The sequence below is a fragment of the Heterocephalus glaber genome, unplaced genomic scaffold (assembly GCF_053883595.1).
Source record: "Heterocephalus glaber isolate CG9 unplaced genomic scaffold, H.glaber_assembly_v1.0 deba00001720, whole genome shotgun sequence".
Classification (NCBI taxonomy): Eukaryota; Metazoa; Chordata; class Mammalia; order Rodentia; family Bathyergidae; genus Heterocephalus; species Heterocephalus glaber.
The window spans coordinates 12,387,436-12,412,452 of record NW_028258433.1 but is presented as its reverse complement, the minus strand read 5'-3'; the positions used below and the strand labels follow the sequence as shown (position 1 = coordinate 12,412,452).

At 32.7% G+C, this 25,017-nt stretch overlaps 1 protein-coding gene across 1 annotated transcript in view; it reads right to left on the bottom strand.

The window, feature by feature from the left end:
- Positions 1–1,917: 1,917 nt before the first annotated feature.
- Cog6 (component of oligomeric golgi complex 6) overlaps positions 1,918–25,017 on the bottom strand; it is a 76,420-nt gene continuing 53,320 nt past the window's right edge. Inside the window, exons 13-19 of the mRNA XM_004844113.4 lie at positions 21,573–21,690; positions 15,262–15,393; positions 14,659–14,826; positions 11,201–11,308; positions 10,145–10,198; positions 6,873–6,952; positions 1,918–2,469 (exon numbers count right to left, since the gene is read on the bottom strand). Of these exons, the coding sequence (XP_004844170.1) occupies positions 2,322–2,469; positions 6,873–6,952; positions 10,145–10,198; positions 11,201–11,308; positions 14,659–14,826; positions 15,262–15,393; positions 21,573–21,690 (808 nt within the window). The 3' untranslated portion in view covers positions 1,918–2,321. The remainder of the gene's footprint in view (positions 2,470–6,872; positions 6,953–10,144; positions 10,199–11,200; positions 11,309–14,658; positions 14,827–15,261; positions 15,394–21,572; positions 21,691–25,017) is intronic.

The following is a 25,017-nucleotide window of genomic DNA, read 5'->3' as shown; positions in this document are numbered from 1 at the left end:
GAAAAAGGAACTCTTCTAAAATGTTGGTGGGAATGAAAACTAGCATAACCACTATGGAAATCAGTAAGAAACTCTTCAAAAAACTGAATCTAGAAATTCCATTTAACCCAGCTATTCCCCTTCTAGGTTATCTTCCTAAGTTAAAGACATCACATTACACTGATACATGCATACCCATGCTTATAGCACCACATTTCATAATACCTAAATCTCAGAAGCAGCCTTTATGTCCATAATCAGATGACTGGATAAATAAAATGTGATATTAAGGCCGGGGATTTAGCTCAGTGGCACCATGCCTGCCTCGCAAGTGCAAGGTCCTGAGTTCGACCCCTGGTATCAAAAAAAAAAAAAAAAAAACCGCCAGAAAATGTGATATTTGTACACAATGGAGTACTACTCTGCCATAAAAAGATAAACTTGAGGCACTTGTATAAAAATAGATGTATCCTAAGACCATGATGTTAACTGAAATAAGACACTTAAGCTTAAATATCACATGGTTTGTCTTATACGAGAAACCTAAATTATAAATAAAGATCAAAACAAAAGATAACAGAAAGCAGGGAGATGCCTTTTCTCAAAGAGGAAGGGCATCAAGAGATGGGGAGCTAGAAGGAGGGAAAGGTGATGTAAAAAGAATTTAGATGTGCTATGTACGTGTACTGATTCCATGCAAGGAATGTAAACATTATGCACTGCCAATACATAAAAACAATGGAAAGGGATCAAGAGATGGAGGGGGGAGGAAGAAAATGGAAAGGGGGTGAAAATAGTTAAGATGTATTACATACATGTACCAGCTCCCTACAAGGAATGCGAAGATTATGTACAACAAACATGTACTAATTTTTTTAAATCTGAAAAAAAATTGAGAAGTTTTAAGATTGTTTTGGTTAGTTGTCACAGTCCTCTGTGTGACTATATGAATTTTAGGATAAGCTTGCCCATTTCTAAAAAACAGGCAGAATTTTCGCAGAGATTATGTGAAATCTGTAGATCAATTTGTGGAGTATTGGCACATTAAATTTTATTTCCATTCACTCAGGTCATCTTTAATAAGGTTCTACTGATGTCAAATAAAAAACAGTTCAAAATGAAAACTATGAAGTGTATAGAAAACTAAGTGCTATACTAATGACTACTACTTATCTTCTATTTTGACTTGATTCTCAAGGTCTTATGCTAGTTTTTCACAGGTTATCCTAATTCTACCCTATATTATACTTTCTTTCGTATAAGTAAATTTTCAAGAACTGCATCGATACGTTAAAAAAATTATAAAGATTGTTTAATTTTTATTTGAGAAAACTAGGTAAAAAACAAAATACAATTTTTCATAGAAAACAAAGGAATCCATTAATGTCAAGGTCAATTGTTTTTCATAGCAAAAATAAATTATGTAAAATTCAAGCTTCTGGTTTGCATTAAAATTCTTTATACACACACATATATCATTATATATATATTTCATATATATTAATTGAAGAAAAAAAGTAAAATTACAGATTTCCACCAGAATGGATGATCTGTAGCCATTTTTACTCCAAAAGAATTTACATTAGTTTGAACACTATATCAAATTTGTCAGTTAGATTTAGGTTCCACATTGTATTACAATTACTATCTTTAAACATTATACATAGCTCAAGATACTTACATACCTAAAATTGAAGTGCTAAGTCCCACCTTGTGTCTATCCAAGGGTTCCACAGGGTTCCAAGGTTTATTTATTTTTCTTTTTTTCCTCCTTTTGGCTGAGTGTATTTTTAAAATCATATTAAAAATGTGTACCCTATTATGTGCTACGTGTGAAAGTAAAACAAAGAGGAGATTACTGCTATGTCTACCAGCAGCACAATCCACTGTTTCTTTCTGTCTTCTAACAATCTTTTAGAACAGGACAGTTATTTGGGGAAAAGAGCCATAAGCTGGTTTCAGAAAAGCTATTCAGTACACAACATTAATAACTAATAAGAAAGCAAATGAATCTTCAGATAAAGAGATATTTACTATAATTATTAATAACAATACTTAACTGTCAACAAGTTTTTATATGGTATTAATTCAGAACTAGTATTGTAAAACATCTCTCAAACTTTTCATACTACTTTTTGCCATATATTTGTGTTCTGGAATAAAGAACAGATGTGGAATAATATTAACCCAGGTCAACATTTATTTACTTCCACATTACTGGAGAAGAAAAAGAGCAATCTTATGATGCACAGAAAACTGATTCTCCAATCTCAAAGTAAAGATTATGAGCCTAAAAACAAAAGGACGATCAGTGTTCCAGGGAAGCACAACCACTGAGACAATCAGGAGAGCAGTGCCTGCACTTGCTGTGGTGATCTGTGCAGAATGCTCTCTGGGTCTTTGTATTCATTGGCTGGACTCATGACAGCTGCATACACTTCACCATAGGCTCTGCAGACCAGGTCTGTCGACTGTTTTACAATCTGCTCTCTGTGGATAAGCAAACAAAATATGAACACATCATCTGAAAAGAAAATATTCACTAACAACTGTAAGAAAACTTTGAATCATTGCATTTTATTTCTATATTTATCGCATCACCACTATTTGAAAATCATTGCATAACTACACAAATTGATTTGGGGATAAAGGGTATTTTTAAATGTTTATTATTTATTAAAGTCTTCCTCATTACTATGTAGATACCACAGGGCTGGGCCTGTGATATTTTTACTCACTGCACTATCCTGAGGGCTAGAATAGTGACTGGAATATATAGATGCTCCTCACTTATGACAGGGTTGCACCTGATACACCCAATATAAGCTGAAAATATCAGAAGTTGAAAATACATTTAAGAACTTGATCTACTGAACATCATAGCCTAGCCTAGCCTACCTTAAACATGCTCCAAACACAACATTAGCCTAGAGTTGGGCAAAATTCTCCAACTTATTCTATCACTAAGAGGCCTACTCTATAATAAAAGTATTGAATACTTCATGCCACTTATTGAACATAGTATACTGTTGTTTACCTTCATAACCTGTGAGTCTGACTGGAAGCTGCAAGTTACTACTGCTCAGCATACTAACAGAATATCATACTGCTATTGTAGGAAAAGATCATGATTTAATCAATAGTAAACAGAATGAGAAAAAGGTACATTCCCCTCAATAAATAATTCCTGTTGGGCTTCTGTTATGGCTTGATGTCTGTTATGTCTTGAGGTCCCCCCAAAGCCTCATGCAGTCGTAGGTGGGGCTTTTACTGAGGTGGGTGAAGCTAGAGTGTGTGATGCTAGGATTAAGGGCGAAGGATTACTAAACCACTACACGTGAGTTCTTGGTTTGGCAGCATCCTAATCCTGGTAGTCTGAACAAGATAAAAGAAGCAGAAAGACACTGTTAAAGTCTCTTGTTGCTTTTGCTACCTTGTGGGCTCCATGAACTGTTTCTCCTCTGTGATGCCCCTCCTGCCTCTCTTGTTGCTTTGCTACTGTCTGTCTGCCATGAACTGTTGCTGCTCTGCCACCCTGCCTTGGAGCCAGCCAACTATGGATTGAAACCCCTATGAACTGAAGGCCAAATAAACCTTTCCCCTTTAACTTTGGGTGTTTGGTATTTTGTCTTGGCAAAGAGGGAAAAGTAACTAACACAGCTTCTTCTTCTTTTTTTGTTCCAGGAATTGAACTTAGGACCTTGTGCTTGCCAGGCAGGTGCGGTGCTGCTGAGCTAAATCCTTGGCCTAACACAGCTTCTTAATAATGATTCAAAGAGAATGGAATTAATATGAGAAAATGAAAAAATGGAAACAAAGTCTTTGTAAATAGGGAGGGGTGCAGGGGTTGAAGGGAGGGCAGGGGAAGGGGCAAAAAATAAGAACCAAGAGAGATTATGTAAAGGTACAAATCTCCAATGATGAATGTCATTATATTGTATACCTAAAATGAACCAATAAAATTAATTTTAAAAAACACTAAAAGGATATGTTGTCCTTCTAGACCTCATTTACTTCCAAGTTTTGGAAAAATCCAACATCTCTTACATTTAGAAAGCAGTTTGGTGTACTTTATCATATATCAAATAGAAAATACAATAATCACGTAGTTAATTTACTGTTAGAGGAAAAGAAATGAATGAGGGAGATCAGTTTGCTATACAATTTCACAGAAGGCTACATTTGTCAATTATTTGTACATATGAACATTCTACAATGAGATATTCAGTTTGTCCAGTTATAAAAATCACAGTGTGATAGTACCCTAATATAAATTCTAAAACTCTTAATAATGATTAATATAGAACCCACATGTAAAAATCATTGTCATTTTCAAGTATGTTCATAGAAATTGTGTTTTAAATAATTACTTAAAGCACTGAGCCTAGAAATGAACTGCTTACTTCTAGAATCACTGAGCTTGTCATTAATCAGTACTTTAAGACTGTGGTTGCCATAACAACAAGATACAATTTTCATTAACATAAACTTAGCATTTCTAAAAATAGCTTATTTTAACTTTCAGTCTCTGTGATCACTAAAATTGAGCTTTATTATAGCACCATGGTTAAGAGTGAAATCAAATGTACCACAGGAGAAAAGGTATTAATGGTTTAAGGCTGAAAAACTAAGGAGAAAATATGACAATATACTTAAAACAGTGATTAAAATTTTTTTCTTTATCACAATATAAATATCAAAAATGTCACAATGGATCAAGTCAGTTTTTCAGCCCAGGTCAGATTTCTGTATCTTAAAGTGAAATTTAACCATTTTTTATGAGATCAAGGAACACATCTCACATTAGTGTTACCTATTACACATGCCATATGTGAAACATCTCTGAGATTTTTAAAAAAACAGTAAAGTAACATACTCTTGACATATTTAGAAAAATACAATATAATCTATGTTGAAGAAAATAGGCTCAGGAATCATAATAATAGATTCAAATCTTGGCTCTGCTTTTTACAAACTGTTGGCCCTTGGTTCACCTGGTTTAACTTTTCTAAGCAATGTCTTCTCTGAAATCCTATTTTACAGGCTCATTGAGAGAACTGAGTAATCCATGAAAGACTGGTTGAGGATTTCAGATTAGATTATGGAGGTTGGGGTAGACAGTGGTGGGTGAGCTAGGGTAAAAACAGAGAACAGCATGGACACTAACACGACAATCCAGGCACAGATGATGCTACCACGGGCTAGATTATAACTGTAGAGATGCTGAAAAACAGTCAGAGGCCCCTTTCACATATTTTTTGCTAAGTAATGAAATGGCTCCAAGGGAATTTTGATTGGAGTTCTGTTGAATTTATAGATTGATCTTATCTACTTGCGAATTTCCCATCTATGTACTGAATATGCCTATTTATTCATATCTTCTGTCAAACTTTTCAACGAATTTTTAGTTTCTTTATATAATCTTCCAGATATACTATTGTGTTGGCTTGCAGGAAATAATACTATGACAATAGGGCTTTTATTTTTCATTTTATGTTGTAAATAAATATTGCTGGTATACAGCAACTATAGTAACTTTTATATGTTAATTTTTAATCTGGTCAAGTAACAACTCTATTTTAGTTTTATTAATTTGTCAACTGTTTCATTTTGTTTTTTGATACACCTAAAATTAATGAGTTAATTCTTTTCAATAGTTATGACGAACCTCATTTTATTTACTAGAAACTCAAGGTAAATAGTAGATGTGATAGTAAATGTGCATGCCTTATTTAGAACTTTAATAAAAATGTTTCTAAGGTTTCATCATTAACAGTGATGTGTGTTGTATATTTTCAGTGTTCCAACATAGTTACATGGTATTCTGCAATTGATTTATGCAGTGAATTAAAGTAAGGCTTCTCTTTATAACCTTTGGCCATAACACAGTATTCTTAATACAATGGCATGTTTGACTGATCTTTAGTAAAGATATTTTACATCTTAAAAACTCATATGTAGGATTTTAAGTGTAACTTTCATCAGTACCAAATATTACCTTTTAATCTTTTAATATTCATCTTGAGTTCAAATTTGTCTGTTAATATGGCCACTCCTGCTTTCTTTCTGTGTCACTGATTTAAATGGTCTCTTGTAAAGAGCCTTTCAGTTCTTTCACACTCTACTAATTTTGTTTACCTCTTCTTTTCATTAATTATTAAGTGTTGAAATATATATACATATATAACTATGATCACTGATGTAAGTATTCCTCAATTCTATAAGACAATAGATACATACTCACTATTACGTATTCCTCACAAATTGATCCTACAATTGATCCTACAATTACTTATCCTTATCTTACCTATTATTCCCTGCCCTGCAGATAAATTTTTCTTATATTAATAAAGCTATCCCAGCTTTATTATGATTACTGCTTACATGGCATATCTTTTATCATTCTTTTACTTTTAAATTATCTGTGTCTTTGTATTTGAATTGAATTTCTTATAGGCAGTAACAACTGGGTCATGCTTTTTCATTCAATATAATGATCTCTGCTTTTTAATTGGAGCATGAAATTCTTTGAAGTCTTGGGCTTTCTGGGGTCTCTAGTCAAATTGTAAGACAAGAAAAGGGGAAATAAGAGCAACAGGTGTTCCAAAGTACTGCTACCATGGAGATAAGTAATGTTCAGAACAGAGTATTAACAAAACAGGCAAGATTTAAAATAACTTATTAATTATGGAGACTTTAGAGAAATATACATGCAAGGGAGAAGTCAGAACAGCATCAGGTCAGATCCCTGGGGGTGCTCAAGAGGAAAGACTGAAAACTATAGATTGTCAAAGGTAAATTGTCTAGTCTCGAAAACAACATTTTTCAAGTAAAATACCTGATATTTAAAATATGTGAATCTTTATCAAATACTTAACACCAAAACTACTTACTTCACTGTGGCACTTAGAAGAAAGTTCAACTGTGGCATTAACAGGTTGTCTGGGGCTGACAGGTAACGATCAAATTGAACCTAAAGGAAGAATAGGAGTGTAAAACATATACTAACAAATATCTTAAATATAACCATCTCTTTCAAGGATTAAACCTTGGGAAAAATCCTATATTCCAAATAACTCATTCTTTTTATACAAATGAGTATTTCTTAAACAATCTAAACAGCCCAATTGCCCATCAACTGGAGATTGGATAAAGAAGACTTTTTTAATATAAAATGGAGTACTACTCAGCCATAAATGAGAACCTAGAGACATTTATAGCTAAATGAATGCACATTGAGAAAATACACTTAAGTGAAATAAATAGGACACATGTGTAAATACCAAATAGCTTCTCTGGTATGAGAAACTGAAAGTGTAAATAAGGATCAAAAGGTATAATAAATAATGTGAAATAGGAAGAAAAGGTGTAAAGGGGAAGGGGAAAGGCCAGAAGAGAATGGAATTAATATGAGAAAATGAAAAAATGGAAACAAAATCTTTGTAAATAGGGAGGGGTGGAGGGGTTGAAGGGAGGGGAAGGGAATGGGGAAAAAAAAAGAAGCAAGATATACCATATAAAGGTACAAATTTCCAATGATGAATGTCATTATACTGTATACATAAAATGTACCAATAAAATTAATTAAAAAACATTCTAACTAAAACACCCTAAAACTGTCAATTTTTTAATATTGTCAATATTAATAATATCCTTTAAAATTCTGAATCCAAGTCACTCATTTTAATCTCCCTGGCATTCATTATATTTGTTAATCTGTTAATGTGTTCATGAGTCCATTCAGTTAACTAATATTTCTCAAGTAATTACCATTACAAAAGGTAACGGGATTAGGTAACGGGTAATGTTAGGTAACGGGATTACAATGGTGAGAACCAGGACAATCTTTAGCTTCAAAGTGCTTCTATCCTAGCAAGAGAAGCATTAAATAGCTAATAATGTAAATAACTACATAATTATAAACTGTGTGAAATGCCAGAATGGAAAAAACCAAGGTGCTATGAAGTGTGGATCAGGGGCTTCTCTGAGGAAAGGATGACTGCAGTGAGATCCTAAATAACAGACAGTGGGGAGAAGGCTATATGTACAAAAGCTGGAGGCAAGAAGGAAAATGACTAGATGTGCAGAGATCAACTCATCTGTGTGCTTTTCAATGGACTTTAATTCTTACAAAAAACGGATTATCAAATCCAATGACGTTAAGTGAGGCCATAATTTGATTTCAGTTTTATAACGCTAAATCCAGCCATAGAAAGGAGAAAGGAATGAAAGACTGTAGTGGCTGACGCAAGGCCACTGAGGACATAGCTGTTGTGGCATTTTAGGACAAGAGCAGCCAGAGTGGAGAGAAAGGAAATACTTGAAAAAGCCAGAAAAAGCCAAATACTTGAATAAAATCATCAGGACTTGGTTTCTGATAGGATAAGGGGATTGACGCTCAGATTTTAGATATATCTAACTAATTCCCATCATTATCATAAAACATATTGTCTTCTTCACCCATTTATTTAGTTATCCAATAGCTGTAGGCCTTACTAGATCACGTCTATTTTTTATCCCATTTCTTAGCATGATGTCTAGAAAACAGTAGATACTTGGTTAATAATTGTCAAAATGATAAATAAGATGTTATTACCATCAAAGTTAAGAACATTTGGAAGAGGAATTGGTAGGGTAATCCTGAATTAAAATGCTTCTGATACCTCCCATTTAGAGGTAACAATCATCTGTAAATAATACCATAAATCACATACAAAATTCAACCAAGACCTTTCTTTGGAGATATAATATACTCAACTTAATTGTTTTTAAAATTAAGACTAGTCACATGAGAATTTTTAATGGGGTTTAAAAATATTTTGAAGGATATCTTATGGAATGATTATGTGTTAGAAGAGAAGGAGAGACAGAGGGCGAAACATACATTTACTGGGTAGTAAGTAATGTTATTAATCTGAGTAAATACGTATCTTCATTTTGTGGATATAAATACCTTGACATAAAATTATTGGATAGTGTGGTGAGTTTACACAAAACTTTCTTAAAAAACATATTTTTAAATGAATCTAAAATTTATGTTTATTTGAACTTTTTAATATATTTTTGGTATTTCTATAATTTTTGCTTGTACAGTTTTTGTTTGATATATGAAAGTTATGATTGTTACTACCATATATACAGTGTCTTTTATTATGATTATGTTCTTTATCCTATATTCTAAATTCTGCTCTAATGTTAATATAGTCAACCCTACCATCTTACTTGCATTGTTAGGTATCTGGTAAACCTATTCCTTTATTTTTCAGTTATTTTTAGTTCTGGAAAGCTCTAGCATCAAAAAAAAAAAAATCATACAGAATTATTTATGAAAGTCAAACCGTTTTCTTAGCAAGTTTATGTTAATATTTTAAACACTTAAGATAGGTGGAATAGTGCAGTAGTCATAAGCTCACTGGCTTTGGAAGCTGACCTCCTAGGTTGAATGTGACTGCAACAAAGATTAAAAATTTTAACCAGGAAAAATATTTGGCATGGTCAGTAAAGGTTAATGGCTGTAGCTGCTGTTCACTGCTGTTATTATTACTATTATTAGTAGTACTATATTGTATTAAAAAATTTTCAAATAAGATTATTCCCACTGGGGATAGAGCTACATAACTTAAGTGTTATACCATGGAAGAATATACATATACACAAATTATATCCTTAAGACAAGGAAACATATTACAAAAAGTGGTGTTCATGCAGAAAGAAAGGGGTGAGCTCTTCAGCTGAGAAGGTAATAAAGTGGGTCTCACACTCAAGAATGAGACTGTCTTGAATCTGATTTCAGTCACTATCTCAGGAAGACATCAGAAACTGTAAACTAGGGATTATGGCAGTAACAAGCCCACGACATACAGCCTGACTTCTTCTACATCTGTCATTCCTTTTTTTCCATTAGATTAGTAATAAAACTCTGAAAAACGAAATCCTAAATAGTAACAATTACCTAACAGGATGCTGTATAATATTACTGTAAATAATAATAAGTCTTAGGCCTATTCAAATAAAGGAATACATGCTCAATTATTATTGGACCCAAAATGAACACAATGCATCAGGGATAAAAATCATCATCCACAGCAAAATTATCATATAGCAAAAAATGAAGAATACTGCTTGATAATGAAATACAAGTTGAAATGCTATATAAGGCACTTACCATTGCAGCCTTCAGTGCCACAGAGTCTAAGTTGGGCAAATTAGCTAAACAGCCCTATTAAAAAAAAAACAAGAACTGAAGAAGCTGGGGTTATACATTTCAGTTACTTATGTCCTATGGCCCATGGGTAGGTTGCTCAAATTTGGAAAATCACTTAACTATTTCCAAAGAACTCAAATATCATCTCTTCAACTACAGTGAGATCAGGGACTGTGATTTTAAAGGAATAAGAAGTACATAAGGTTATCAACAATGGAAATATCATGATACTTCAGATTTACTCATACACACAAAAAAGAAGGCAATGAAGCACTTGGAGGAGATATAGAGGCTGAAGACTTTCAGAGAATTTTATAAAACACAGAAAGGCAGAAGAATTGGGTGATACTGTTTTAAATTTGCTTACTACTTTAGCAAAAGTGATTTCTGATATCTTCATTTAAGAGATCTTGGGCTACAATATACTCATATTAATGTTCTCAGAAAGAGCTCTTTGCTTTTTAATGAAAGCTGGTTTATTTGATGTTTCAGAGTTCCCACCATTCCATGATCTTATTTACACTGGTGTTCTATAATTTAACAGGCTCATATGTTGGCCCCTAAGAGTAATTACTTTTCCTTTAATGATTTGTTAAATTAAAAAGAGTATAACTACTACTTTTACAGATATCTATGCAGTCCACTATCTGATAACAAAGGTAGACTTTGAAAAACCCTTTATACATTTCATGTTACTGATTTCCATATATTTTCATTACTTTAACCAAAATATTTGTAGTAGAAAGGATAGTGAGTATTTTGGGAGACTCTACTATGGAAATCTCAGGCAGTCATCTAAGAAGCACACATGCATTATCTCATTTAATGTTGAGAATAACCCTACAACATACTGTTATTACCTCCAACCTGCAGCGAGCAAATGGACACAGAGATGTAAGTCACTTTCCCAGGAAAACATAGCTAATAGTAGCACAGTTAAGATTCAAATCCAGAGTCTGGCTCTAGAAATCATATCTAAATTAGTCAATTGCTCAAATTAGGAGCATCTATCCTTACCTGTTCAGGTTTATGTTGCTGCACAGTGTTGTAGATATAACTCAAGCCTACTCTAGTTAAAACATAAGAGGCTTGCTCACTTATAAGTGTGTCCAAATGTGCTTCAATCTGAAATAAAACATAGCAGGAAAAAAAAACTTTAAAAGAGGAATAACACTAATGAGACTAGAAACAGACTACCCTGTAGGCTGAGCTCATCATAATGGGTTTTTCCTTAGAGTGGCACAGATTTTTGAACTGAAGTGGCTCTATGAAATCTAAGATGAAAATGATGGGAAAAGAGACATACCTAGTTATAGAAGCCACAGGATGGCTTCTATAACAAAGGCTTTTTATTTCCCCAAAGAGGAAGTCCTGCTAAAAGGAAGAGAAAGTTTAAAAAAAAAAATAAAAAAAGAGGATTCCAAGAATAACCATTAGCCAAAAATATGGGTTGCTTCTCAGTTCTTTTAAGAATTGATAATAAGCAGAACACAAACAAAAATCACTAGCTATAACCATGTAAAATGGAATACTTAGGCAGATGAGGGCCTGACCTCTGGTCACCTAGCCCTCCAATGTGCTGGACTGACTCAACAAATCAAATCAAACATCTGGAGAAACCTGGGGAAAATCCTACTACAGCTGACACGGTAAATTTCCCTGAGGATAAAGCGGGCCCGTGACAAGCAGGGGAGAACTGGAGCCCCAGCAGAACTTTAGTCCTAAGATTTTAGGTTCAGGAATGGCCTAAGAAGATGCAGCTAAAAGATGTGAGTGGTACGTGCTCCCTAGCTTTCTGCTCTCTTTGGAGAAACCACCTAATCTAAAGGAGGGCAGAAGGCAATGATGAGGATTATCTTGATTGATTAAAGCATTTCCCAGTAGAAAGAAGCCTGCTCCTTCTTTGTTTTTGCCACAAAAGCCTGAAAGGCAGGAAGTTTTCTTCTATTCTTCACCAGAAAGTTCCCTCAGTTTTAAGGGTTTTCAATGGCACAGACCACTGTCAATGATATTACCTGTCACCATCTGAATGCCTGTCTAGTTCACGCATTTCCAATAGCTGTATTCCTCCGCTAAGAAATTCATGACTTTTTAAAAAAATAGATGACCAAATAAGTACAATTATTGCCCTAATTTACTGGACTTACTAGAAATCAAAGAAAAAAAAGATGTACAAACATTTAATGAATGAGAAAAAGAAAGTAATTACCACTAAAAACCAAATTAGGGGTCTGAAAGAAAAGTAATACAGAAAAAATACCAGAGACATACATAGATCAAAGTGAAGAGACTTAAGTTAGAGAACAAATTCGTAAGATAAAATCGAGGCGCTTCAAAATATTTAAAAAAAATTAAATGGAGAAAGGATGATTAAAGAAATAATGAAAATCAGTGAACAAAAAAAGGTTTAAATCTCCAAACTGAAATGTGAAATCTAAGACAGAAATAATGAGAAAAGAGATATACCTGAAATATTCTGGGAAAATACCTGTACTCAATAAATACTCATAAGCTCTGGATGAACAGACTTGGTTACTATAAGCAAAGGATAATTGTACTGACCTGGTGTTTTTACTTGAAATACTGGAAGAAGCTAAGAGTGAAGAATGTTAATAAGATGACTGATAGAAAATAAACTAATTCTTTGGAGGACCCCAATAAACCACAATTTCAGTGGTCAGACCCTTGTTTGGCCCTTTGCCATGGTGAACCTCTTATGCTCTATGCAGCCAGCATTAGCCAATGACATGTCATGTTAGTAAGCTCCAAACAAGTACAGGGCCAGCCCTTGTGAAATGCCCACCAAAGGATCTGCCAGTGTGGGCTTGAGGGCAGTAAGAAAACACTTACTGGAGACTGGAAAAAGAGGAATTTGAATTATCTGCTGGTAGAACAATTACTGGCAATGCCACTAGAGTAATACAGATCTGCCCAAGCAGAGTTCTGGAGAGAAAACTGAAATACACGTGGCAAGTCCAGTTGATATATTCAACTGGGGGCAGGGGAGTGACCAAATACATAAACTGGAATAAACAAACTCAACATATAGACAAAGGAGTTGAATATAGAACATGTAAGAAAGGCATATAACTGATGATAAACACTGAACACTTGATATATATGAACATTTTAAGAAAACATTTAGACAAATGTCAGAGACTGAATTAGTGACAAATACAAAACATTTTTTTAAAGTTTTTTAAATGTCAATAATTCCATATAAAACAAAACTTATTCAAAAAAGGAAAATTAGCCAATTTTCATTATATGGCTCAGCTATCAATACTATTTGCAGAGTAAAAATAATTTATACAATATTGTGTGTGTGTGTAAAGCAGAGAATTATATTTTTTAATGTCCAGAGTGCCAAGTTTAATATGTTAAATCCAAACAAAAACTGAAAAATAATCTGTAAATTGCAATACACACAAGCATCTAGAGTTATAAATATCAATGGAAGTAAGTATAAGAACTGAAGGAACTGGGCATGGTGGCACACGCCTGTAATTTCGGCGCTCGGGAGCCTGAAGCAGAAGAATCACTGCAAGTTCAAGGCCAGCCTGAGTTACATAGTGAGTTCAAGGACAACATGAACTACACAGGGAGACCCTATCTCAACCAAACCAAACCAAACCAAAACAAATGAATGAACTGAAGGAGGCTGTCATTTAAAGGGAGAAACAAGAGGGAGATGTTAATGTGGAGAGAATGGAACATAGCACTTTTATACAACAAACCCCACTTTAAATTATGGATATTGGTAATTCTGAGGTATTTCTTTTAAAAGAGTAAGAAAATATAACAAATTTAGATGCATCAAAATTTACTTCTCATAAAATCTCAAAACCTAACAAATGAACTCTTACTATATCCTCTACTGAATTATTTATACTTATAATAAAATAGATCAATGTGTTTTTTTCTTTCTTTTTAAACACTGTATCTACCAATATCACTTCAAAATTGGAACCTAAGTATCAAGTAACTTTACAAATGCCTTCATTAGTCATCATGCAGACCTTTAGGCAATACCATTTGGCTTATAGGAATAGAGCGACTGGTATAGCAAACTGTACTGTTTTGCCTAACACTACTTCACACGAGATAAAAATATATCTGTCCTCTGTAACACATTCTGCACTAGCTACACAGCTTGAAAAATATAGCATGTTATTCACAGTTCAGAATTTTTAATCTGTATATAGCACCGAATAACTATTCAAATCAAAAAAGCTTCATGCTACCTCTCTATATTATGGTCTGAATCAAGTATCTTAACCATTTTATATTCTGGCTTCTCCAAAGCTGAAAAACAAAATACTGAATGTGTGCATGCATGTGTTTATCTTTCTATCAGACTGTATCAAGGGATTTACAGGAATTAGGTCACTGAAATTAGCCAAAGCCAGTAACTTAAAGCTACCACATAAAGAAAAAATATTTCATCACAGTGGATAGACATGGCAAAAATTTACCTGAAATTGTAACATTTCTAGACGTCTGTCAGTGAATTCAAATAAGGCTAATGTTGTTTTCATCATATATAGTGAATTGACCATGAAAGTGGCCATGTCAGCTGTGCCTAAATTGCTGGCTGATACTGTACACATCTGGAGGAGAGGATCCAAGACACATGATAAAACCTATAAATAGGAAATAAAATTAATTCTTTATTTCCTAATCAGTGATAATGTCCTGGATTAATGGCACTTCAGAATTAATGCCAAGCTAAGTGGAAGGCAGCCAAAATACAGACACACATAAGCACATAAGAAAAAGATTAAATGATATAATAACGACATAGTTCTAAAATCCAGCATGAATGAATTGATACTTTTTTTTTGGTACCAGGGATCGAACTTGGGTCCTTGCGCTTGTGCAGCAGGCGGCGAAATCACTGAGCCAAATCCCCGGCCCGAATTGATACTTTTTAAAATAAAGAACTGGTTTAATATTGAAGGAATATCAGCAACTAAGGAAAAGGTTGGTCAAAGTAGCTGGGTTCCAAATCTCAACTCAGAACAGAATGTATAACAGAGGAATACAGAGCAATCACTACACATGAATTTACAAACTACCTGCACAAAATCAGCTTGACGAGCATCTAATGGAATGACTGAAGAATCATGAGATGCCAAAACTTCACGCAGCAACATGAGCGTCTGATTTAGGGCAGAACTTGGTCCAAGATCAGGTGGTGGTAGTTCAACCTAAAATAAAGAATCCTTTCTTTATCCACTGTATATATTTTTTCACTAAATTTTAAAGTATATATGCTAGTTCATGGTAAAATAATATACATGAAAAACATAAAACACTGGGTAACACATTAAAAATCTGTAAATTATCAATCATTTATTATGAAGTATACTAAACAACAAAGAAAGTGACACAAGTTTTTTTTTTCAGATTACCTCAGAATTAATGTAACTGTATTATATCTTGATGTAAGTGATGGTTAGTGAACAAAGATCCAATGAGCTGCACTCTTAAGACTTATGTATTAGAGGTTATATATCCCTATAATACATAAACTTCAAAATATGATAAAATCTCAATGCTCAAGAATTTTATGAACATATTTTTATGCACATATTTCAAATGGCAAAGTTGACATATAAAGAAAAATTTTACATTTAAGAGCAGCCAGTCTAGTGAAAACTTCATATTCCATTTATTAGATTTTTCTCTTTAGTCAAATACATACAGCTATAATGAAAAAGAGCCTTCGTTCTTCCTGTGAATACGTACTTTTTATCCCTTTTGTAGTATAACTATTCTGACTTAATAAAGTAAGTGAAAATGTGCAATTTAAGTTTTATTCTTTCAAATATCTCCAATTTTCTCTAGCTTTTTAAAAGCCCCTCACCTATTTGATTTCAAAAAATAAAATAAAAACAATTCAACCAGAAATGGTCTTATATTTTAAGCAAATTTCTATTGCTCCTTTTGCTCTAAATATGTATGTTCCAGTAATGGACAATGACTAAAAAGTTTTTAAGTCACACAATTATCTAAGTTAAAGAGTAAAAAACCAATTTATTTGTTTGAAATGAGGTTAAAAGTATTTCACCTGAAAAATAATAGTTTTTGTTTGTTCATTTGTCTGTTTTTCCCAATAAGAAACTATAAGGAATAATATAAAACTAAAAACTATTCATTTAGAACAGTGCTTCTTAAACATTAAGGAACACATGAATGTCCTGGTCAAAATGCACATTCTGACTCAGCAGGGTGGGAGTCAGGACCTGAGACATGTGCTTGTTTAATAAATTCTCCGCTTAAGTCCAAGCTATCTGTCAACCTTCTATACTTTGAGTAATAAAAGGAGACTCTAAGTAGTAGCAATACCCTAGAATTGAAATAACAATTTACTTAAAAGATCAGTCAGGATTTTTTTCAGAGGACTGAGCAAATCAATTCTATTAATTCGATATGGCTTTTATTTATGATAGAATATATCCTTTTAGTTTAGAATTATACTATTTCTTATTATACTAAGAAGATTTCAGAAAATGTTTAGCTAGAATTGATAAGGCACTGTGTCTTCTGCAGTATAGACTGCAGCTATGAATGTTTCAGGAGAACCAGATAACGAAGGAAGTCCACTTATCTGAATCCTCAAGTGCTTCAAATTCCTTTGTCAGGGAAAAGGTACATTTTCAATAAAATGTCCTTGAATTTTTTTTCTGCCAGATGAAGAATTAACTACTAAATATGTTTTTTTAAAGCATAAAAGAAACCATATAAAATATTCTCTCTGGTTATCACTTTATTTTTTTTTAACACTACCCTTACCAAGAATTTCACTACCCACTTAAAGTTCTATTAACAAAAATTTCACTTGGGTACTCTGCTAATGAAGAACATTCTGCAATATGTGCTATTTTCTTCAAAAGGTTACAAATGTTTTAGAGGAAATGAAATGGTTTATAAGAAGCAGGATGGGGAAAGATATAAAATATTAAAATATGACAAAGGAAGATAGTCTTAAAAGAAATCTGAAATGGTTGTAGATATAAGCAACATGAGTTGTAAAGAACATCATAATCTAATCTTAATTTAATGTTAAAAATACCTAAATATTACCAATTCATCTTGGAAAAAATCATTTCAAAGTACAGTTATACACAGTAATGGCAATAAAAACAACAATAATGATCCTATTCACTGCTATAAACTTAAAATTATTCCTTTTGTTAAACTATTCAAGGTTTTATTTGGAAAGTGCCTTTTATTATTCATTATAATTTCCTATTTTCTTACAATTTTCATTTTAGCTCTTACATGAGTAAAAGTAGGAGTTTAGGGCTAAAGAGGTAAAACAAAATAAATGGATAAGCATTTAGAAAAAATAAATATGATCCTGACTTCTCAGTGTGGACAAAAATAAAATTCAAATAGTTAAAAATAGGTAAATGTAAAATTATACAAACATATATGAATAAAATATATATGTGAATTTGTTAAGTAATCCACAGTTTTTTCACTAATAGATGCAAACTTTATCACATGTGAAATTCAAAAAGCTTTTTGGTGTGGGTAAGTTTTCAGGCCTGGCATGCTTTCAAGGAAGAAACTATCTAGAGAAAAAATTTAGGTTTTATTATGAGAATATTCAAAGTTGACATGTCAGAAAAGACTATGGCAAATGATAACAGGGCAATTGTGTGTAATGCATACAACAGTCAGTGTTCTTAATGTATAAAGAATATTAGAAATGAGTGAGAATAAGACACAACCGAATAGGCTAATGGCAAAAGATGTAAACAAGCAATTTATCAACAGGAAATAATCATAAATAAAATGTTCATTTTCAATAGAATCATAGAAATTAAAGTGAAAAAAATAAGATATCACTTTTTATTCATCATATTGACAAAGATCTTTCTTTGCCGATTACCAAGTTTGGGCAAAGGTAGGCACATTTGGTAGGAGGTGGTATGGTAGACTTGACAAAATGGGTAGAGGAAAGTAAATATGAGCGTTTGCCTATGGTCACACAGCATTTGCTGGACATCACAGAGGGTTCTGGTGTTGTCAGAAACAATACATTCTAATGACTCCAGTCTGCATGGTTACATAATTGTTTTAGCGCTGTTCCACAGTTAGAGTATATACAAAGTAGAAACTAAAAAATGGAATTAATTCAGGGTGGTTCTGCAAAGTGAGTTTAGTAACATGATAACGTATAAGATATTTAAAGGTAACACCAAGATACAATATAATGATGGAATATGTACTAAAAAAAAATGAATTCAACCAGTCATTCATGTAACTAGTATTTACTGACTTTTCATGATCGGAGATGTAGGAAAATTATTTTTGTACCTTGATCTTTTCACCAACTACCTCACTAAAATTAGTCTTCTGGTTCTACTGCTCTTCAGTGGATTCTCAGGTTTTCAGAGTAGACAATCACAGCATCCATAAATAATGTTTCCTCTTTTGAAATATTTAAATCTCATATTTTTATCTGGTCTTTCTATGATGGCTATTATTCAAAATATTGGCAAATTCTTTACTTCAGTAGTAATCTTTCTCTATTGCTTCCCTGTCAATTTTGATGTTGGCTGTTATTATATATTATATTATTTATATGGTTAAAGAAGTATTTTTCAACTAGCTTTTCACTAAGATTTTTCCCAAAACAATTTGATCAAACATCATGAAAATATAAAATTTATCTACTCATTTAATATTTATATGCTCATTTAACATATTTCCTAACATTAAATATATTATATATAAATATATATAGTTATAAATCACCTAAAACATTTAATATATTTCATATACTGACAATACATTCTTATATTCATAACATAAGCTGCACTTAGTCTTAATATAAGCTGGATTCAATTTGATAGTACTATTTTTTTTTGTTTGTACTGTTTTTAAAAGATCAAAGTGATTGACTTACTGTTTTCAGTACTGCACTACACTTAGGAGGGTTTTATGTCAGCATTACCCCACCTGAGAGGAACTGTAAAGCTTCCCCTGTATCTCTGTGCTCTGGACAATCACCTGTTCCTAACAGGTGTGAATGAAGCTGTCTATGTAATCTGAACTAAGGCTAGCAGCATTCTTTTTAGTAACTTTTCTTCCCTCCCTAGGTGTATTCAAGTTTTCCACTTTGTTTGACTATCTTTTAATTAATTTGTATCATCTTAAAATTATTCTTATTTGGATGTTCAGATTATTTTAGCACAAAATTGCATATGGTATTTTCCAAAAATTTTAATCCTTATCTGTGGATGTTCTTTAATTTCTAATGTTATAATTTGAAATTTTCTTTTTTCCTAGATTTACTAAAAGTTTGTCATTTTCTTGACCTTTTCAACATATAACTGTTTCTCTGTTTTTTAATTTGTTACAGAAATTCTATTGCATCCTTCCTTTTATCATAGTTTGTTTCATTGTTCTAACTCAAATGTCTAAATTTGCATGCCAAACACATTTTATTTCCAAACCTGAATCCCAACTGTGCAATGACTGGTGTAACTTTGGGTCATATGCTTATCCCTGTACTTTTTCATGTATTGCAATCTGTATGCCTTTTCTACCACAATAGTGAAATTGTTCAGCGAGGCCATCGATGTTCTCTAGAGTGTGTGTCTTGTAAGTTCTACTCTCATAAAAAATGATTCCTAGTGATATAATCTAAATGCATGGATTAAAATATCTTTCATATACAAAACTCTAAATCTAAATGAACAGTTTCCAATTCTAGAGGAATATCCCTCAGGTGCCTCAAGCTCAACATAGCTGAGTCATCATCATCATCTTTACCTCCCAAATTTTGCACCTTTCCTGTGTTCTAGATACTTGCGATCGGGATTCCTCCTCTTCTTTACTCATATTCGATCAGTCACCAAATTTTGAAGATTTCACCATCATCTCTCAAGAAACTGTTCCTTCATGGCTATTCCCAAAGTCTCTCTCTCTTAGATAATGTACTGTCATAAAATGACTTAATTATTCCTCTCAATATCCTTCTCTTCAACCTGCACTCCCTCTTATCCACATTACAACATCTTTAAAGTGATTTTTTAATAAATAAAAAATCTGTTTATTAATGACTTACTCTGTTTCCTTCTTTGACTTAGGATGGTCTCTATCCTTGTCCTTCTTCAACTATCTAAGTCTTATAAGCCCTTCAAAGTTCAACTCTAGTACCTGCCTTTCAGAAGAGCTCTCTCTCTGTAAAGAAGCATATGCATGTTGCTATACACATCCCTCCTTTTGTGCAAACATAGCAACCTCGGCATATGTATTTCATAAGACATGTGACTGAATAGTAATCATTGATTCACCTTATCATTTTTCACTAAACCTGAGACCAACAGATACTGAGTGTTGCTCTTGAAATCCCATCAGCTAGCATGCATTTGTTCATGTTCAATGTTTGCATCACATATGATGTGATGATTTCAAAAGATATTGTCTACACAAGAACTCATACAAGCAAGCAAAACCGATAGTTAATAAATTTCTGGTGAAAATAAAGGCAAGAAAAATATAACTAGATATTTCAGCTCCACACATTTTATTGTTGCTTTTCTGAAAGAATTTGTTTCATACATGAGTTAGGAAGTAACTCCTATTAAGGCTTTTCTGAGCTTAGAAGAATGGGGACTGACCAACTACTCAATTGGATTCCTACTGACTATTCTATACTGCACTATGCTATACTACAAAATCTGTGCCTTTATGACCAGCCTATTACACAAAGTAGTACAATAAAAAAGCCAACGTGGTGAGAATGATGCATTCTTGAAAAATCTGAGTCCTTAATAGTGAAACAAAATTTTAAAAGAATTTGATTATTATAACCCCATTTCTTATAGCCTACCAAAATACTCACTTTAAAACATCAGATCTTAAAGGGCTCTTCTAGAGTTTTGTTTATTTTTGTAGGGTCTTTTATCTTTTTTGTTTTTGAATAACTGTAGTATGTAACTCAGAGAAGTATAAATTTTATATGGAAAAAGCTGAAACACCAGAGAATAATATTGTAAGTTGTGTGGAATAAAACATAACACAAGAGTTCATCTTTTCCAATTTGCATGTAATGTTAGCTCCTACCTAAATATACTAAGCTTGCTTTCGTTATACATTTTTTGGTTACAGAAAAAATGGTAGTGAAATTAAGGCTTGACATTCTATCTTCAATTATGACTCAATGTTATACTATCCAGCAAGTCAGATGATAAACATAGCCCAGGAAGCCTCCTTAATATGAAGTTTATTGTTCATGTGAAGAACTCAAAAGAACATTGCATAGAATGGGGGAAAAATCAGTATAAACACATTAAAACAACACCATTAAGTGTGAACAATTCACAAATCACAACCAAAATATAAAAACTATATTTTTTAAACATACCTTGTCCATTAATTTACTTGCATGAAGACTCAAGCTATTGAAGAATATTTTTTTGCTTAGCAAATGCATTTCTTCAATGATGGTTAATAAAGTAGTTGCACTATTTCCAACAATGCCACTGAAAGCAAAGAATATTTCAGGTTGCAAAACAAGCTACAAGAATTCAGGTCTTTGAGTAAAAATGTTTAAAAATATCTAGATTTATATTAATGCTTTTGTATGTAGAATAGAATTTGAGAATTAAAAACAATTACTCTAGCTTTGTATAAAAATACCAGGTTTTAAATTTGGTAATTAAAAAAACCTGAAGGTTAAGAATCCTTATTTTGAAAATCCAAAGTCAAAAATGCTCTAAAACCTGTAATTTTTTGAGTGTCATGTCAGTGTTCAGAAAGCTTCAGATTTCAGGTCATTTTGAACTTTGAGTTTAAAGTTCAGTCTGAGTTTAGATTATGGATGGTCAATTGGTATAGTCCATGTAAATGTTTTTAACTCCAAAACACACTGAAATATAAAACATTTCTGACTCAAAGTATCTTGGATAAGGGGCACTCAGCCTGTACTATGTTTTTAATATTTCACAATCTCTTTCAGCAAAAATGTGGGTTATTAAGCAAAATCTGTAACACGTAAACCTGTAAGCTCATTTTTCTTCTACTACAATAAACATGTATCTTGATTATCCAGGAAGGTGTAACTTTAACTTTAAGAAAGGCATTTCATCAATAGCTCTACTATAAAAAAATAAAATTATATAAATACTTATAATTAAATTATTATGCTATATCATTGACATAGCTGCTTAAATAACAGTACACTTAGACTAATTATTGAAAACTCTGATACTTTGAAATAATTATATTAGCACATTTCATAATCCTCAATTTGCTATTACAAGAGTATTTCTTAAATCTATCCAAAGGGGTTTGGCATTTTTGCCAGGATCTAAGTATGTATCCAAAACAATTCCCAATTTGATTTTCCTAGTTTATATACTGAAAGTAATTTTAAAATTTTTTATGGAAAGCTTTTGGTAGATATGAAAATATACTGTAATCCAGCAGGTAATCATAATTTCTAAAGGCACAGAAACATCATAGTATGTCTAAAATAATTTACACAGCTGAAGATAAATATGATGACATCAGTATATACTAGTAAATACAAGCTAAAGTCATGGAAAATTTACTGATAAATTATATACCACATTGACACATTATGAGAGAAAATACACAATATATTCTGAAACTAAAATTGGATATATTCTCATACAGTTCACTCAAACAAAAACTATCAGTAAAAAAAACATATAAAGCAAAGAGAATACAAGCAAATTACTTGTAGAGAGAATATCTGCACTATTTTTTTTTTTTTTAAAAAAAGAATTTCAGTTAAAAAATATAAGCTAAAGGGCTGGGGATTTCACTCAGTGGTTTTGCTGCTTGCCTCGCAGGCGCCAGGTCCCAAGTTTGATCCCCAGTACCAAAAAACAAAACAAAAAAAACGACAACAAAAAAACCAAGCTAAACAACAAAATAAACTGGAATAGATTACCATATGTGCCTATACATGCACTGACAATAATTCCTCTGAGTAAAAATATATAGGAACAGCAGAAGATGTAAATTGAATACATTTAAGTAGAAACTGACATGTTAATAAAATTTTTGAAGAAATATGAAGATATATTTACAGCCATTTTTTAAAAGTTGGAGTAATTGGATATTTGCAGTTATTCTGAATTTACAAGTTTTTAATTACTCATTAGGAACCAGTAAGTGGTCCAGATACTTATAGATGCATCTTTTGATATTCCATTCCATTTTTCTATCCAATATGCTTATTCGCCTACTTTTTTTTTTTTTTTTTTACTTTTAGGTATTAGATACAAGTTCCTTGACTGGGAATTCAGTTCTCCCCCACCACACACACCCAAACTTCACCTTCCCAAGCTTTGTAGTATAGTTATGATTATAGAGCACAAATAAATATTTAATATATAAACATATAAATACTATTCAGGAATGACAAAGGAATCTGGGACAAGACAAGGGAATGAGTAAGCTGGTAAAGAAGATGAATCCCATTGTGAAAGTCAAATGGCACAGTAGGCCTGGAGAGCAACCTGTCTATACTGGAGAAGATGAGGGCTTGAGTAAGGATGTCAGAAGAAGGCAAAAGGAATTACTTGATGTGTTTGAATATATAGCTAGAAAATGTCAAGTCCGCTTATTGAATCTGAAATAGTGATGGGATACAGGAAAGCTAAGCTAGTATAAAAACAAATTATTAACTCTAGGGAGAAAAGTTTCACAGCAAAGGATATATAATCGAAGTACACTATATTCCTTGTTTCCTGGATTCCACATCTTCTGTTTTTAGGAGTTCTACTGTATACTAATAAATTTATTAGACCCTGAATGTTTCCTGATATTTCCCTTACTTCACTGGCTATCCCTTCCCAGTCTTCTTCATTAGTTTCTCCTCTTCCTGACTTTAAATACTTGGGCATCCCAGGACTCAGTTCTAGGCTCTATTCTTTATTTACATTGACTCCTTCACTTGATCTTACATAGTCCTATGTTTTCAAATATCACCCATATTCTGGAAACTACCAAATTTATAGCCCTGATTTTTGTATCATCTTACTCAAAATCTTCTACAGTCTGTTCTCAGGTACATCTAATCTGTCATTGCCAAAAATGAACTGAACTCTTTTTTACTCACCCACTGCTAACAACATACTCCTCTCCAGCGTTCCCCATCTCAGTAAACAGAAATGCCATTCACTCAGTTGTTCAAACCAAATCAAGAATGCATCCTTGACTCCTCCCCCTCTCACTTCATCTGGTCCATATATGTCCTATTGCCTGTAACATAAAATATCTCCAGAATCAACCACTTTTTATCACCTCTAAGATGATCACTATGGTCTAACAATCATTATCTATGCTTGAAACTCCAAACTACTTGCTAAATACCTTTCCTGTTTCCACTTATACACCAATATACTATATTATCTACCTAGTACCTAGGTAACTGTATATCAAATCAGCTCAAAAGCCTCTCATATCTTACACACTAAATATATATCCAAATCCTCACCAGGGTCTACAAAATCCTATAATGGCCTACCTTTGTTCATTTCTCTGATTTCATCTTTCCTACCCCTTCTAATTCACCACGCTCCAACCACTGTACTCCCTTCTGATTTTCCAAAATGCAAGCTTTTCCTGGCTTCAGAACCAGAGTGTACCTCTACCTAGGATACTCTTCAAATGTCGCCTCTACTAAAACAGCTTCAAAAGCAGCCACATATGCCCACACCTACTCTTACACAGTAACTTCTAATATTTTCTAGTTTTTATTTGTCTTCAAGGCCCTGATAATGATCTAAATATATTCTTGTTTAATTATTTGTCTCCCCTAATGAAATATGTTTACA